This window comes from Amphiura filiformis, chromosome 19, assembly GCF_039555335.1.
Source record: "Amphiura filiformis chromosome 19, Afil_fr2py, whole genome shotgun sequence".
Lineage (NCBI taxonomy): Eukaryota > Metazoa > Echinodermata > Ophiuroidea > Amphilepidida > Amphiuridae > Amphiura > Amphiura filiformis.
In genome coordinates, this window is record NC_092646.1 from 44,173,812 (window position 1) to 44,193,069 (window position 19,258).

The 19,258-nt window shown below is 35.9% G+C and overlaps 2 protein-coding genes across 2 annotated transcripts in view; both read right to left on the reverse strand.

Annotated features, from left to right (window-relative positions):
- LOC140141350 (tubulin alpha-1C chain-like) overlaps nucleotides 1-5,900 on the reverse strand; it is a 19,280-nt gene extending 13,380 nt beyond the window's left edge. Inside the window, exon 1 of the mRNA XM_072163185.1 lies at nucleotides 5,746-5,900. Within this exon, the coding sequence (XP_072019286.1) occupies nucleotides 5,746-5,748 (3 nt within the window). The 5' untranslated portion in view covers nucleotides 5,749-5,900. The remainder of the gene's footprint in view (nucleotides 1-5,745) is intronic.
- A 5,514-nt stretch (nucleotides 5,901-11,414) lies between these two features.
- Nucleotides 11,415-18,909, reverse strand: LOC140140737 (creatinase-like). Its single transcript, XM_072162483.1, has 5 exons — nucleotides 18,561-18,909; nucleotides 15,924-16,548; nucleotides 14,779-14,893; nucleotides 13,588-13,832; nucleotides 11,415-11,666 (listed from the first exon to the last, which is right to left on the reverse strand). Exons 1-5 carry the CDS (start codon nucleotides 18,744-18,746, stop codon nucleotides 11,467-11,469), a joined length of 1,371 nt encoding a protein of 456 aa, XP_072018584.1. The 5' UTR covers nucleotides 18,747-18,909; the 3' UTR covers nucleotides 11,415-11,466.
- Nucleotides 18,910-19,258: the final 349 nt, after the last annotated feature.

The window sequence follows — 19,258 nt, forward strand, 5'->3', positions numbered from 1 at the left end:
TCTTTTTTTTAAAGTTCGACCTGTTAATTAAGATTCTGCTTTTCAAAATCTAAATTGCAATTCTCTCATCAACTATGCTATAATACTTTTAGAGTCATTTTGATAAGCTTTGCATTAAAGTATAGCAAATGCATTCAAACACATACATAATAATGCAAAATGCCGATGCCCTAATTTTGCTTTCCGGCCTTATCATTTTACGACTAGAAAATCTGACATAATTTTGTTCTTTTGAATCAGTGTTGCAAACACACAGATGCCCACTACGATGATAATCAGAAATTAATTGCTGGATGAATCATAGGTACCCTCGATGATTCGTATTGCCAATTTACGATTATATACCTCGTTCCAGTCAATGATGATTAACATGATTAATAGAACAAGTTCTCTTGTACAAATGGTAGCCATATTTTTCGTCTGTAGGGGCCTATACCTCGTTCAATTTTCCAGTCAATACCATGAATACCTGACGTATTAAATCTATAATTAGAATAAACGTTGTTGTAAAACTAAAAGTAGTTCATAAATCTGTTTTTTTTACTATGGATGCCTAATGCTCGTTCCAATCAATGCATGAAATATTAAACCTATAAATATAGAACAATTCTCCTGTAAAATGGAACACAGTGCTGTCTTCTTTTTTCTTTTTTTTAGATTCTTTTTCTTTGACTGATGAGGCTCTTTTTATCATGACGATATACTTTATACCATGTATGCATATCTGCTACGGACGGTATTCAGGTAATCCCATTTTAAATTCACACTCCTTGTGTGGAGGATTGATATCATGTTTTCAACAGGTGGTGTATGACGTGCATTCCCTAAATTCAGTAAATTTTCATCGTCAACCGTGTTATTGAATGGGATTATTTTGAAATTTTAAAACGCTTGAAATATCACAAACAAATAGGCCTATGTTGATAAATAATATAAATACAAGCTAAAACCGTTCGATAATGAACCCCACAAAACTAACAGAGTATATGGAAAATGCCATACGGCCGGGCGGTTTCACGAGTTGCCGGCTCGATCATGTCATCCGCCGCCTGGTTTTCAATGTGGATTTCAACTGGAGTAGCCCATCATTGGTATGAGAATATTATGAGTGTGAATGATGCTTAAAAACTGCAGTAGATGTAAAAAACAGTATAATTGGTGTGGCAAGAATTTTACATATTTTCCTGCTATCTACTGAAGATAGCATGGCGTATGGTGGTACGAGTATGTGTGGCAAAACCTCGGTCATGCCTCGCTTCGCTATGGGGCAAGAATGATAAATATTGTTTGTTGTGGTTTGCTATTTAATTTCCAGCCTCCCCTCCGCCACATACCGGGAAGCTTTAAATTTATTTATATATCTTTGGTGTCACAAATTGTTATATTTACTCTTGCTTTCATGCCCTGCGGGGCTCTTCCATATTAGAACTTCATTAATTGCAAGTCTTTACTACGGAAGCCATGCCGGGCTTACGGCCTTTATGTTAGGGTGGCGCGGCTGAAGCGAGGCATGACCGAGGTTTTCCAGAATGACGATATCATGAAACTATAATGCTGGGGAGTCGTTACTTCTGCTGCTATCTACCGAAGATAGTAATACGCTAACAACAATACTAGATAAACCTCCGCATTCTCAATATTTTCTTTATTATCGAAGAATGTTATCATCAAATACCTGTTTATTAAAAATATTTTGATATGAATTATGCTGCACTTCCTTTCAATATATTCCTTTCTTACAATAAAGTCTAATCTTACACATATAGAGTATATCTTTATTTTTTGTAAACCAAATCCAAGTTCAAGAAAGTGGGTTTTTTTAATGAAAAAAAGTACAAATTTCATTATAACAAAGGACACGAATGTGATTTCACTAGTATGTTTGAGCTTGAATTACTTGAATCTACAGTATATTACACCATTTGGGAAATACTGAAATATTTATTACATTATGCTGTTACACACGTTTTGAATTACTATTATACATAATACAATAAAACTATACGTGCATAGACATTTACATGCATTGCACATACTCTAAATGATTAATATGCATAAGATCAACGTATGGTGGTCCCAATAGTGGTAATACTTGAATATTAATGATCTGCATGCTAGCCATAGGCTTCAACATAAGAAGTCCCAAGTTTTGAGATATTTTCTCAAAATATCAAGAACTATCTCAAGAACCACTGAACCAATACTAGGCTTGTTTGTACTCATTTTAATGCATTTTTCATGCTGATTCCAAATATGGTCATGAAAATTTACATTTCTGAAATTTTTGAATTTTTAAAAATGTTTTGAAACATGTCGTCTGCAGTCGACACCCGCGTGAAGAGTGTTAAATAGGATCTGAAAAAATCGTCTGCTTTTTTTGTCGGCACAATATGCATCGTTAATTTCAGCTTGTCTTCGTTGGTTTTATTCCGATGCAAATGAAATAATTTTCGGTGATTGTGTTAGGCAAAGTGTACCATCTTTTCTTGGTTTCTTGAATAAAATATAAAATACGCCACAGGTAAAGACAGAGCAAAATCAGAAATGCATGAATAGTCTTATACCAGCTATGCACAATAATAATGACAAATAAAGATTATTATTTTATTTGGGGATGAAAATATAATATAGACCTACCGTATAATAGTGCTCGTTTTCATACACATATTGGCTATACCATACCATATACCACTAGATAACTTATAATAATTCATAATATATTTAAGGTACAGACAAAATAGTGTGATTGAAAATTATTATGCTAGACCGTTTTCATAACAGTATGATACTAATATATAAATTATTCATTTGCAGAATGATATTAGGTTTCAAGCTATATCAAAATGATTGTACTTATCAGTTTTCATTGATAATGGATGAGTCTAACACATCAAAATTTAAGATCACGATTCAAATAATTTGTAGATCAATTACATACCGGTAACAAGTCATAAACTATACATTCTGGACATTTTGTATTCCAGTATTGCATTTGAACATTGTTGAAAGAGGCAGGCTTTTCAACAAACACCAAAATTGATGGGTACCAAATCATTTTGATACAGACAGGTGGTGTATGACGTGCAGTCCCTAAATTCAGTAAATTTTCATCGTCAACCGTGTAATTGAATGGGATTATTTTGAAATTTTTAAACGCTTGAAATATCACAAACAAATAGGCCTATGTTGATAAATAATATAAATACAAGCTAAAACCGTTGGGGTTCGATAATGAACCCCACAAAACTAATCGAGTATATGGAAAATGCCATACGGCCGGGCGGTTTCACGAGTTGCCGGCTCGATCATGTCATCCGCCGCCTGGATACAGATGTATTAGCCTCGTCCGATTTCTTCTGATGATTATTTGATCATAAATTATGAAAGCTTTGATACGTGATATAAGATCAATTAAATCACAAAAATGAAACCAACTATTGACTCAGAAAAGGACAGATTTATTGAATAATCATTATAGTCAACTATTAATTGATGCACAACAGACTACAACGATACACCATTTACGATACTAGGCATCGCATAGTATTGGTAACTATAACAGTTGATGTTAATTACATTCATAGATTATTTAAATGGCGTAAAAATTACTGGTATTCAAAACGCCCGTTCATTTACTTTTTCATATTTTAATATGATTTTTCTTTGTTATTGTTAAATATTTTGTTAACTTAAATAACAATATGTTAAAATGTTTTGCAGCAATTTTAAATATTGAAACAAAAATCACCAAGACATTTATACCCGTCATTGAAACCTTTCCTGGCAACCTTTTGCAATGGTTATCGAACACATTTTGTGTTTGCTGGGAAGTCTGACAATTGGTTCCATTCTGGTCGTTTTACATAACTATAAAAATGCATAAATAATATCAAGCGCTTTTGGTAAATTGGTTCAGCTAATAGGAAGTATGACACGGCGTATATAAATATAGTGCACGGGGCATTGATTGTAAATTCATTAATTACTTATCCTGAATAATTCTCCCCAGAACCATTTTATTGAATCTGTCCATTTTTATTACACCATGCGTTTTTCAAATTAAAATGGGGGTTGAAAATTAAAGTATCAACGTATAAGCGATATTCATTATGCAGTACATGAAAAATAGTCAATTGAAGTACCAATATCATTTAAAATACCGTTTGCCTGAATTTAAACAGAATAATTGGTGCGCTATTTTGGAACAACAAGAGGGGACATTAGAGAGCTTGCGAAATGAAGTTACTTTAACTTTAACTTTAACGTCTAGAGGATTATAGAGGATTATGTATTCAAAACCAAGGTGGTTTTGAATACATAATCCTCTATAATCCTCTAGACGTTAAAGATAAAGTTAAAGTAACTTCATTTCGCAAGCTCTCTATCATCGTAGGCTTTCCTTATACGCGGGATATACTTGCAAAATATGTCTCCGATGCTATATCATATTGTGTTTCACACACATAATACACAACTATACCTACCACCAACCAACACGTGGGGATGTTTATTAAGTATCGCTCTGGTGTCTTTGCAGTGCAGATAAAAGCATATCAAACAGCATGAATAGGGCGTAGCTGGTATCGGAAAGAGTACATTGATTGCACACTGTGCATGAACTGAGATCTAAGCATATATTTCGTAAATTCACTTACACGACGCTCGAATTCCCTCCAAATATATCCCACCCGCCCACATCCCATACCCAGATACGCATTCATTTGTGGCCTATTATTGCACATTTGTTAATACTATTATCAATATCATGTTCGTATTACTCATCAAACAATTATTTGCACATTATGCAGCTGTTGAGGTTTGAGTCTGAGTTTAAACATTCCCATAATTATTTTGAACATTGAATTTCATTTTGATATAATTTAATATAAGACCAATTGATACGTAAAGCAATCTATGACATGAATCACAAATGATAACAGCAATATTGGATAATTTTTTAATATCAAATATTAATTCGTTGAGTTTAATGAGAATTTGACGAAAGACTCAGCATTTGTAATTGTGAAAGTATCTTGTTCATAAGATAACGTTTTCCATTATTGTGTCTATATACATGCTATCATTGCCTTTAAATGTGCATACATTAGAAAATCAATTACAAATTGTCTGGTATAATTCTGAATGTGAACAGATAATTCGAATTTACGTCAGAACTGCATAAAATAGATTAGTTTTGATATGCTAAAATAGCCAGTGCCAATAATTGACATTGATTTTAGAAATACAATTTCATGGAAAAGGGCCACTTAGTGGTTTTAATCTCAAATATCACATTTAACCGTATATAAGATGACAAGAAAACTATATTTATATCAGATCAGTTACTCTCATGCTTACGCTTAAAATAACACGTTAGATATTCAAATCCAGATCATAAGATATGGTATACACGAATAAAACGTGTTTGATGTCCGATAAAGCTAATTCATACTCCAATTGTTGGTTGCGACCAATCGCCTTGTATTTAATCAACTGAATCCTCCTTTTTCAACACCATAAGAATGTATTCTATTTGTTACTGATTGATCGCTCATTTCTAGCATTTCAAGTATAAATTCAGTGTTGAAGTGCACTTCAAATGCGAGCATAAATGCTAATTTTATGGGATTTTATCCCTACCTGATGCTTGCATAGCCTATACCTCTCTATACATGCACATAAAATACATCCTTAAAAGCTATTATTAACGAACAACATTTTGAAATATAAGAAGAATTCACTTACCATATTGATTTTTGGTAAAAATCGGTGCTGTATAAAATGAAAGAAGACGGTGATAAGGTGATCTGCTAATCAGTAAGATGAGTTGAATTTGGTAGCTCTCTCTTCCCTGTGTAAAGGCGGGGATGAAAAAGGCTTGTGCGCGGAAATGACCCGTATGCCAGACTTATATACCCCCGCTGATAGATGTAGACTGTTTACAAGTCTCGAGATATTTCTCATAATATGTGAGTGGACGCGGCGAATCAGCCGTAAACTCGACATATTGTATTCTGAGTTAAAGTGTAAAATGTATGTGAAGGTCGTATTCATAGGTGTATCAATTCGTTGCGACAAGTATCTTATCAAACGCTGTTTAAATCAATCAATAATACTACTGCTGAAGAGGATAATAGGCCTAAGCTTCTACCTATTTCTATAGAATAGTTCTTGTCTTTGTTTGCTTTGGCTAAATCCTGTTCAAGTGGTAGATAACAAAGCATTGTATTTTGTCTAGGTATGCATAATCAACAATGGACAATGAGAGGATATTTCTGAACCTCGTTGACTTGGGGATGATTTGAAATGACCGCCAATTATGACTGTTGGATATTTATTACCAGAAATGTAGAAAAAGAGACACATGTAGAACCGATAAAAATACAATTTTGTCGAAGGAACAGAGTTCAACAAATCATAACCCCGCTTTTGGATATCGTTTGAAGTCAAATGATATACCATTTTAAAGCTTATGGTATATATTTTCTAAACACGAAATAAAACAAAATTGACCGGGGCCGACTTTACGGCTGATTTGCCGCGTCCAGTTATATGTGTGATTATTACCGGTGATTATTAAGCTTTTCCGTTATTTCAAAATATAAAATTGGCATTTGTAAAGAGACTAATATTAGTTTCCATCTCCCGATAGGATAGTATAATTTAATGTTTCACTCTGGATAACCAAAAAAAGCTCTTTTTTTTAAATCAATGGTTTATTCTTCTTTTTTTTAACTCGATCCTTAGTTTTACCATAACCCAGACACGGTAACATGTCAAAATGTAGACTTGGTTGAAAGTCTTAATTGAAATGAAAATAATACGCACATGAAACCATTAAAAGGTTTCAGGTTACATTTTAAATATTCAATTTCACTTAATACTGCAGCACTAATGATATGGACTCTTATAATGTGCATGTAAAAACGCATTATAAGCGGGCGCTAATTGCAAAATTGAAACAATTAATTAAATCCTGATGAAGTATTCAGATAATAATCATGAGAAAAATTCATTCGTGTTACTAAAATATTTTGTAACAGTCTTCTAACATTCGTAAGGATAGCGTGTTACTGTTAATTAACAATGTTTTCTAGTGAATTTGGAATTGGGGATTATATTTAAAAAATTTAATTTCTTATTTTCAATATTATTGCTAAAGAGTCTTCTACTGATAGTGGTGTTAATGAAGTAGGTTAGCAATCTACTGCTGATATTAGTGTTGATGAAGTAAGCTGCTATCTACTGCTGATAGTGGTGTTGATGAAGTATAAATTGCTATCTACTGCTGATATTGGCGTTGATGACGCTGGTTGCTACCTACTCCTGATATTGTTGCTGATGAAGTAAGTTGGCTATTTACTGATGATATTGTTGCTGATGAAATCTACTGCTGATATTGATGTCGATGAAGTAGGTTGTTATCTACTACTGATATTGGTGTTGATGAAGTAGGTTGTTATCTACTACTGATATTGGTGTTGATAAAGTGGTGGCTATCTAATGCTGATATTGGTGTTGATGCAGTAGGTGGCTATCTACTGCTGATGTTGGTGTTGATGAAATAGGTTGCCATCTACTGCTGATATTGATGTTGATGAAGTAGACTGCTATCTACTGCTGGTATTGGTGTTGATGAAGTAGGTTGCTATCTACTGCTGATATTGGTGTTGATGAAGTAGGTTGCTATCTACTGCTGATATTGGTGTTGATGAAGTAGGTTGGCTATCTACTGCTGATATTGGTGTTGATGAAGTAGGTTGCTATCTACTGCGGATATTGGTGATGATGAAGTAGGTTGCTATCTACTGCTGATATTGGTGTTGATGAAGTAGGTTGCTATCTACTGCTGATATTGGTGTTGATGAAGTAGGTTGCTATCTACTGCTGATATTGGTGATGATGAAGTAGGTTGCCATCTATTGCTGGTATTAGTGTTAATGACGTAGGTTGCTATCTACTGCTGATATTGATGTTGATGAAGTAGGTTGCCATCTACTGCTGATATTGATGTTGATGAAGTAGGTTGCTATCTACTGCTGATATTGGTGTTGATGAAGTAAGTTGCTAAATACTGCTGCATGCTGATATTGGTGTTGATGAAGTAGGTTGCTATCTACTGCTGATGTTGGTGTTGATGAAATAGGTTGCCATCTACTACTGATATTCCTGTTGATGAAGTAGATGGCTATCTACTGCTGATATTCCTGTTGATGAAGTAGGTTGCTATCTACTGCTGATATTCTTGTTGATGAATAGGTGGCTATCTACTGCTGATATTCCTGATGATGAAGTAGGTGGCTATCTGCTGCTGATATTCCTGTTAAAGTAGGTAGCTATCTACTGCGGATATTCCTGTTGATGAAGTAGGTTGCTATCTACTGCTGATATTCCTGTTGATGAAGTAGGTGGCTATCTACTGCTGATATTCATGTTGATGAAGTAGGTTGCTATCTACTGTTGATAATGGTATTATATACCCCACTGACAGATGTAGACTGTTTACAAGTCTCGAGATATTTCTCATATATGTGTGATTATTACCGGTGATTATTAAACCTTTCTGTAATTTCAAATACATAAAATGAGTTATTGTAAAGAGACTAATATTTGTTTTCATCTTCCGGCAGGATAATTAAATTTAATGTTTCATTCTGGCTCCAAAAAAGCTCAAATATATATTTTTCTTTATTAATGGTTTATTCTTTTAACTCGATCCTTAGTTTTACCATAACCCAGACACGGTAACATGTAAAAATGTAGACTTGGTTGAAAGTCTTAATTGAAATGAAAATAATACGCACATGAAACCATTAAAAGGTTTCAAGTTACATTTTAAATATTCAATTTCACTTAATACTGCAGTACTAATGATATGGACTCTTATAATGTGCATGTAAAAAGGCATTATAAAGCGTACGCTAATTGCAAAATTGAAACAATTAATTAAATCCTGTTGAAGTATTCAGATAATAATCATGAGAAAAATTCATTCGTGTTACTAAAATATTCTGTAACAGTCTTCTAACATTCGTAAGGATAGCGTGTTACTGTTAATTAACAATGTTTTCTAGTGAATTTGGAATTGGGGATTATATTTAAAAAATTTAATTTCTTATTTTCAATATTATTGCTAAAGAGTCTTCTGCTGATAGTGGTGTTAATGAAGTAGGTTAGCAATCTACTGCTGATATTAGTGTTGATGAAGTAACCTGCTATCTACTGCTGATAGTGGTGTTGATGAAGTATAAATTGCTATCTACTGCTGATATTGGCGTTGATGACGCTGGTTGCTACCTACTCCTGATATTGTTGCTGATGAAATAAGTTGGCTATTTACTGATGATATTGTTGCTGATGAAATCTACTGCTGATATTGATGTCGATGAAGTAGGTTGTTATCTACTACTGATATTGGTGTTGATAAAGTGGTGGCTATCTACTGCTGATATTGGTGTTGATGCAGTAGGTTGCTATCTACTGCTGATATTGGTGTTGATGCAGTAGGTTGCTATCTACTGCTGATGTTGGTGTTGATGAAGTAGGTTGCTATCTACTGCTGATACTGGTGTTGATGAAGTAGGTTGCTATCTACTGCTGATATTGGTGTTGATGAAGTATGTTGCTATCTACTGCTGATATTGGTGTTGATGAAGTAGGTTGGCTATCTACTGCTGATATTGGTGTTGATGAAGTAGGTTGCTATCTACTGCGGATATTGGTGATGATGAAGTAGGTTGCTATCTACTGCTGATATTGGTGTTGATGAAGTAGGTTGCTATCTACTGCTGATATTGGTGTTGATGAAGTAGGTTGCTATCTACTGCTGATATTGGTGATGATGAAGTAGGTTGCCATCTATTGCTGGTATTAGTGTTAATGACGTAGGTTGCTATCTACTGCTGATATTGATGTTGATGAAGTAGGTTGCCATCTACTGCTGATATTGATGTTGATGAAGTAGGTTGCTATCTACTGCTGATATTGGTGTTGATGAAGTAAGTTGCTATATACTGCTGCATGCTGATATTGGTGTTGATGAAGTAGGTTGCTATCTACTGCGGATATTCGTGATGATGAAGCAGGTTGCTATCTACTGCTGATATTGATGTTGATGAAGTAGGTTGCTATCTACTGCTGATATTGGTGTTGATGAAGCAGGTTGCTATATCTACTGCTGATATTGGTGTTGACGAAGTAGGTTGCTATCTATTGCTGATGTTATCTACCGCTGATATTGGTGTTGATGAAGTAGGTTGCTAACTACTGCTGATATCGGTGTTGATGAAGTAGGCTTCCATCTACTGCTGATATCGATGTTGATGAAGTAGCTAGTAGGTTGCTATCTACTGCTGATATTGGTGTTGATGAAGTAGGTTGCTATCTACTGCTGATATTGATGTTGTTGAAGTAGGTTGTTATCTACTGCTGATATTGATGTTGATGAAGTAGGTTGCTATCTACTGCTGATACTGGTGTTGATGAAGTATGTTACTATCTACTGCTGATATTGGTGTTGATGAAGTAGGTTGCTATCTAAAGCTGATGTTGGTGTTGATGAAGTAGGTTGCTATCTACTGCTGATATTGGTGTTGATGAAGTAGGTTGCTATATACTGGTAATATTGGTGTTGATGAAGTAAGTAGGCTACATACTGATGATATTGTTGCTGATAGAATAGCAATCTACTTTTTATTATTATTATTATTATTTTATTTTAAATTTATAATAATTATTAATTAATTAATAGTATAGTATCTTCTTTATCATAACACTGTGTATACTTTCAGTCATCTGGGATTTGATCAATTAGTAGATAATTAAATCTGGTCAACCAGAAAAACTCACTTTTGGTCAGATGGAATCACCGACGTTTCGGCCAAAACCTTTGGCCTTCAGCTGGGTGGATGATTTAGGGTCATCGATTGACCTCGGATGACCCTAAATCATCCACCCAGAAGGCCAAAGGTTTTGGCCGAAACGTTGGTGATTCCATCTGACCAAAAGTGAGTTTTTCTGGTTGACCAGATTTAATTATCTACTAATTCTTTATCATAACATGAAAATCTCTGTAAAATTACAAATAGAAGCACTTATTATTACGAGAGATATACTACGGTCAACGTAGAATCACGATCTATTCTCAAATACGATGCTATTTTTACCGACATATTTTTTTTTACTTTGTTTTACATTTAAATTGTAATTATACCGCATATATCACTGCAAAAAAATGTTCGGTTTGTTTAACTAATCCTGTCGGCTGTTTTTTGACACCAAACTTACTGTAAAGTTACGATTTCACTTAGTAATATTACATGCATTTTTAACAGTGTATCACCTTTCATAGGGAGATTCGCTAAATGTTTGGCAATTATTATTGGCAATCTACTCCCGATCATCAGATCATAGTGAAATACAGCACTCCTCGGGAGTAAATCATGTCACACCTCTTATATAGGCCTATTAATGTTTAATAACGAAATGTTCGGGGCCGAAACCTATCGTGTTTAAATCTTCGTTTCCATCTTCAGTCACAAGCACCATGTCGTGTTCCCTGTAGCCTCCTGCACCGGGCATTCCTTCCTGTATGACTGTCATAGGCTCCATGGAGACTACCATATTAGGCTCTAACACAGTCTCGATGTCTTCACGGAATTCCAAAGCTGCAAGAAAGAAATTAAGAAGAAAAGTGGAGTTAAGTAGAAAAATTAAGTACAAAAATGGAGCAGCATGGCACACTGGTTAAGGTATTTGCCTTTGGAGCTAGAAGTCCCGGGTTCAATTCCCCGCAGGACCAAAAATTGAAATAAATCCGCTCTCCCCGTGGTTTATGGGAAAGGCGGAACAGATGACTCATGATAAAATACCTCGTTACAGTCGGTTTCGTTCAGGGTAATATGCCCGATTGTTGGCTACACTTGCCTGTCCTATAAAAAATTCCACGGCCAGCTATCTACGGCGACCCTCTTGATCTTCACCAGGTTACTTGTGCCTGGCCGAAGTATCGTCAGCGTTATCTCCTAGATTTCTCCCGAGCAAGTTTGTATCTCATAACCGGTCTCAAAGACATACGAAAAGTCTCAAAGTCTTGCGAAACTAAAGTGTCTTGCATGAAAACATGACTTGTGTATGAGTGTCTTGCTTAAAGATGTGACATTTTAACATGTCTTGTATAGAGACGTGACTTTGTGTCTAACTAGATACGTGTCTCAAAACTGGCTTCACATGATGTGTCTTTCTGCAAGACACCGTCTTTACAGTGTGGTGGTTCACCAAAGATTAATCTTGCCTCCACGGGTGGTTTGTGTGGAGGAGCTATTGTTTGATGTATATATAATTGGCTTCATTTTTAACTAAATGCAAACTATAGATGGCGCTATTTATCCTAAATCATATTTCTTTATTTGCAAGAGGTAGGTGATTAATACTGCCATTAAAACAGCCGGAATAGGTGAAACAAGCAACAAGGAAATTTTATAAACACATTTTATCAAAAAATAAAAGGAATTATTTGTAATAAAAGCTTGAAAGAGTAATTTCCAGTAACTAAATTGCGCCACCAATTTTGGCATTGATAGCCACATTTTATATCCGAAAAAGCTTTAAAAAATGCTATAAAAGTATATAATTTTGTTAAAGAGGGGAAATTAAAGTTGCGAATGACTCAAAATCATCTGTATATATTAGCATAATATTGCTTTTAGCTGTTTAAGCCTAAAATTTGGTTGTACATTATGTTTTGTTTGAAAAACTAATAAATGATCCCATCAAACAACCGTGGCTATTTTGTCCCTGTCCTGCTCAAGGGAGACATCTCTGGTTTTGGGTTTTGTTGGATTCGGCAGAATTTAGATCATAATCTAGGGAAACTTCAAAGAATATTGAGTAAAAAGCAGTGGCGTAGCCAGGATTTTGGAACCAAGGGGGCACAACTTGTAAAGGTACCGACGGAAATATTTTTTACCGACGGAAGTTGTGATTTGTTGACCCAAAATTTTAGTACTCAGATTAGGTCACTTAATACCCAGATTGAGTCACTTAGTACTCAAATTGAGTCACTTAATACTCAGATTGAGTCACTTAGTACTCAGATTGAGTCAGTACTCAGATTGAGTCACTTAATACCCAGATTGAGTCACTTAGTACTCAGATTGAGTCATTTAATACTCGGATTGAGACACTTAGTACTCAGATTGGGGTCACTTAGTACTCAGATTGAGTCACTTAGTACTCAGATTGAGTCACTTAGTACTCCGATTGAGTCACTAGTGCCAAGATTGAGTCACAAAGTACTATGATTGAGTCACTTAGAAATCAACGCTGATGTAACGTTAAAAAATAAATTATTCAACGTTCGAGTACCTCGTGACTCAATATGCTGAGCTTTTCCCCGTTTTACTCAAAATTGAGTATTTTTTATTGAGAGTGTAGATGATAGTATGGGATAATAATTACATATTTCTTAATAAAAAGGAAACCTTGCTTTGGTTACCTATAATATATAAACTGATAGTAGGCCTAATAACTTTAGTGAGCAATAAATAAACCCAGGACATCCCATATACTAGGCAGACGCTCTTTTACCTGCTTCTCTCCCATAATAATGACACAATATTCCGAAAGAATGGCCGTATCCAAAGGGTCTGGCATCTGGCAGATCATGCTTGCGGAATAATTCATTTAACTCCATGGCTACATCCTTACACTTAACCCCAGGTTTGATGAGTTCGATTCCTCGTCGGGTTACTTCACAGTTGATTTCCCAAATGCGAAGGTTCTCGTCCGGTACATGGTCCAAGAAAGCTGTGCGTTCGAATGCAGCATAGTAGCTGTGTGCATAAGAAACTATCCTAAATTAGGCAAAAATAACACACTTACACCCCACCACACCTCCCTACTTGTAATGTAAAACCTGCAACCGTGGACCTTTTTTGACCAGAAAACAACCAACCGTGGACCGTATGGACTGATATTAACCGCATACCCACCGGACACACTAAGCTGTTTACATACCAATTACAGGCTGCTTTGTATTTTGGCTGATTTCGACAAACCGGGGACGCCCAATGGAGGTAAAAGTTAACTTGAGGTCCACATTTGCAGGTCTTTATAAACGCAAAACAAGTTTATAAACACAAAACAAGTTTGTAGGTGGTCTGGAAACCAACGTCCGAAGTGCGGGGTGTTTTTTCTTAACGTATAATTTATCCTAAAAAATAACTCAAATTGCAGATATGGATGGTCAAGTCAATAAGTTTAATATGAATATTCCAAGTTTATACATTTTGACGGGCAGATTGTGTAAAAAATGTTTCTGAAAAGTGTTTCCTCAGTCTCGGATTTGTCAAATAAAACCCCCAAAATAACGACGACGACGTCATCATCATCATCATCACCTCTACCACCATCATCATCATCATCATCATCATCATAATCATCACCATCACCAGCACCATTATCATCATCATCATCATCATCATCACCACCTCTACCATCATCATCATCATCATCATCATCATCACCATCATCACCATCATCATCATCATCATCATCATCATCATCATCATCATAATCATCACCAGCACCACTATCATCATCATCATCATCATCATCATCATCATCATCATCATCATCATCACCACCTCTACCATCATCATCATCATCATCATCATCATCACCACCACCACCACCACCATCCTCCTCTCCTCCTCCTCCTTCTCATCGTCACCATATCGCTACAGTCCTCATCACTGTCGCAACCTGCATTTTTCTTACCCGCCAACCATAGGGAATGCGTTGATACTTGAGACCACACCCTTCTTCACAGTCAGTCCTACTGGAGGACTGTGGCATGAGTCCGTGTTAGGACCAGTATGAAAATACACCCATGCTGCAAATTGAGAACATCAAATAAAAACATGATTATTCAGGCGCGTAGCCACGGTTCGGATCAGCAGGATTGATCCGACCAATAGTTTTTTTAAAAATTGAACAAAATAAACACTAGTATAATTAGTTCTGCATGCTCGGGCCAGAATATACGAAACCAGTTCATGCTTTGTTTAAAGCAGTATACAGACTTTTTATTGTACGTAAAATATTGTATGTACAATATGTACGTTATTTAATCTATTGCCATTCTATTTCCAGTAATGTTTAAGTTCTAACGAATGTTTGATGACGTAAAATCGATATTTCTACTAGATATTACATGTAACATATTATCGATTTTTCGTCATCAAACATTCGTTAGAACTTACACATTACTGGAAATATAATGGCAATAGATTAAATAACCTACATGCAGTACATACAATATTGTACGTACAATACTCGGAGTCTGTGGAGCGCTTTACTGTTCAGATTATATAGATTCACTTGAAGGGAAACTGATAAGCCCTCCGTCATTACCAAAGTTGCATCAAACAAAATGTTAACAAAACCACGCCAGTTTTGAAGGGAAACTGATATAGGCCCCTATATATGCCCTCAGTCATTACCGATATTGTATCAAACAAAATGTTGTCACCATTTACACTTATACGATACACAAAACTATTTCCAGTTTGTTAAATATTTTCTGCTTTGAACATTTTTTCGGTTTCATAAAACTACGCATCAAAACATGGACTTCTGCTTTGAACATTAATAATAAACCATGAACCACGGAACCACGGACTGACAGGGAGTCTAAACAGATAACAACTCTTGACTTTCAGCCTGATCAATAATATTTTGGTGCATATTGAACAACCCTGGTGAAAACCTTTTGTTAAGGCCGCTATCAATGTTTAGACAAGGAAATTTTCCCTACGACTTTGTGTGGAACTGGAAATTGCTCAAAAATAATTTTAGCTTCCTACTCTTTGATATTTATTCCTGCTCTATATTTAGGTTATTTTGCACATACATGTACTTACTATCCCTAAGTTCAGTTCCAACTGGAAATGTTTTGGCAATACTCTTAACCATGGCTTGTGTTCCATGCAGGGCGATCTCGTAATCAGCCGCCCCTTCCTTCATTGCCTTCACTTGTGCCATGCCACCCTCTTCGGCGATAGCCGCCATCTTTCTAAGATGGGCTACCTCTTCATCCGATTTAACAATCCTTAATTGCATAGCGGGTACGCTTATGTCGAGCATCTCTGCCGCATACGGTACTGCTTGCTGGAACTTGGGTTTATTCACTATCGTCATGTGGTCTGTTTCGACACCGACTTTACCACGCACGTGCCCAAGTAGTTTTTGAACTGCGCGCCAATAGTTATCGCGTTGCCAGTCCGTGTAGATTAAATTGCCACAATTATTCGCAATCGCACGACGCCAAGGCTGCGCCCAATCGACCAGACCTGATATTATGGTAGCGCTATCATGGGTTATTGCTAAACCGTAAGGACGCCCAAATGCAACATGGAGGAAATCGGAATAGTAATTGATGTTATGATAGGACGTGAACAAGACAGCTTCCATGTCATTTTCAGTCATGAGACTGCGTAGTTTAGCCATCCGAGTAGCCATTTCTTCGGCAGAAAACGTCGGTATCACCTGCAGGTGTTATATAGATAAGCGAAAATAATGTGTTAGGTTTCAGATAGCTAACTATATAGACACTGTAGATGGTACAAACTATTCTTTATTTGAATTATGTTTGCAAGACGAACGATTTAAGACCAATTTTATGACAATCTGAGCATTTTTAGATTATAGACCCTTGTGGAGCCCGACAATATGACCGCTTGAGGACTACATAAAAACAAAACCTTTTGTTAAGGCCGCTATCAATGTTTAGACAAGGAAATTTTCCCTACGACTTTGCAATATGTGGAACTGGAAATTGCTCAAAAATATCTTTGATATCGTTATGAATTCGGCAGACGGCCGAATCCGGATTCGGCTTTTGGTAAATTCATTTTACGCATGCATAACATTTGAATTAGAGAACAAGGGATCAATGATGTACATAATAGAGGGCAGCATATCATTTTTAACGGAGATCAGATGATAACAGCATAATAAGTAATCAAAAGAGGGCGACATACAGGGTTAGCTAACGGTGCATCGCAGTGCGGTCAACGACGATATCCGTTAAATAATCGATATGCTGCCCTCTATAGGTAAAGCATAGATCCCTTGTTCTCTAATTAAAAAATAATGCATGCGTAAAATGAATTTACCAAAAGCCGAATCCGGATTCGGCCGTCTGCCGAATTCATAACGATATTATTCCTGCTCTATATTTAGGTTACTTTGCACATACATGTACTTGGTTCATAACGGGTTATCAAGTCAAACACATCGCAGATAGGTCAAACTATACTTTTTCTGAATTACGGACCAGGGAATACTTTGGCGTGGTTTTTAACAATTTCGAAATTTGAACCCTGTTGTGTGAAATATGACCCCTTGGGACAAATTTTGAAAAAACATAGCTTATAGTGTTTTTTTTATGTAGGCCTATGATACGCACTTTTTCTGACCTAGAGACGTCGATTAAAACTCGATTCCCGATGGTGCCGGATCCCCTTCTTCCGACTAGACTACCATAGCCCTACAGGACCAAGCAGAGGTCTCATCGCTGCTCGTCTCAAGTGGAAAATTGCCCATCAACCCGATAATGTATAAAAAAAAAACAAAAAGGAAACTGACTTTTCTTTTCTCACTTCTACCATAGAGGACTGAGACGATATGAAGCAATAAAGAGTTCAAACAAAATAACTCCACCTGCATTGCAAAATTGGTTAACATATAAACTTCACGCACATTTCGACGGTTTGAAATGAGGTGATATGACCTGGGAATCTTATCAAAATGAATAGGTTCCATTTTATTTTAACAAGTAACTATTCAAATTGACAAGATCGCCAACTCGCCAAATTTGACAAGATTACCCATTTCATTTTGACAAGATTCTGACAAGACATTTTGACAAGACAAACTATTAAAATTGAAGCAAATCAAAAGTACCCTAAACATTTTATGCATAGATTATTAGCAAAATATTGGCAAATATTACATACTAATGAGTTCTCCAGTTATGATTTTAGCTCACTAACTATATTGATTATTGATAAAAAAAAACAATAAGATATAAACAAAATGGATGTGTTATGAAAACCGTATGTCCGATTTGTTTCAAACAAAAGGCACATTGGTAAGTGTGCTTTGCTCTTCTCTATTAATATGTTTAAAACATGCTAAGAGCACTTCCACAATGCCTCAAATACCAGTCTTAGTCTTTCACACGGTATTTTAGTACACCATTGGGCATTACAATTATGCAAAAAGTAGAAATTCAACAAAAATTGAGGGCGTCGCTGTGGAGCAAATCACACATTATGGATTGTAGTCTCGGTCGCAGCCGATTTGTGCTCCTTCGTCACTAAACAAGGTTTGTTTAGTGACGGAGGAACACAAACCGGCTGGGACCGAGACATTAATATGGATTGTTACAATGAAATTTACTATTCATTTCTGTGCAAAATTGCAGTTGTAAAGTCTTGTAAAGTCCTACCTCTAGCCCCGTCTCTAGCCTTGGATTATAACAATTTTGTACCTACCTTTTTTCCATTCTCTATGGTCATCAGATGGGGTCTTTCGTGTTCATTTATTCGCTCAAACACAATCTTTCCATGTAGGCTTGTGGTTTGGTGAAGGCGTCTGCTTGGACAGTATACTGCTGCATGGGACACGGCCGGGACAAATGCGCGGCTCGCCAATGGAAGACGGCAAATTGCAGACAACATTGTGGTCGTATAGGCCTAAATAATTTTAGACTGTCACAGATAATTATGAGCAGCGGCATATACTGGAGTGGTATCATACAATTATCCACAATGTATGTATCAATGTTTTTACCCCATATGTACAAAATTGTACATACATCAACATACAAATACAATGAGCTACAGAACTACTTGTTCTCGACAAAGAACAATAGTTCAAACCATATAGACTGTTCAAACAAACCCAGGAATAATAGACAAAGGGATAGGCATCCTAGTCTGCTGCCCTCTTTCGAAATATGTATCCTAGGTCTCACAATAGGCGGATTAGCGGCCATTTTGTCTTCGACATCACGTGTCCTTATATTTTAGTACACAAATATATAAGTTAACAGGTTTACTATTTTAAAATTATATTTTGAGTATACAATATATTCTGTGAGTAATAGATCAAATGACGATGATTGCTTAGGTATTATATGCTTGATAGAATTAAACTGTTTGACCAGCTAGTATTCTCCTCCGCCGTCAGT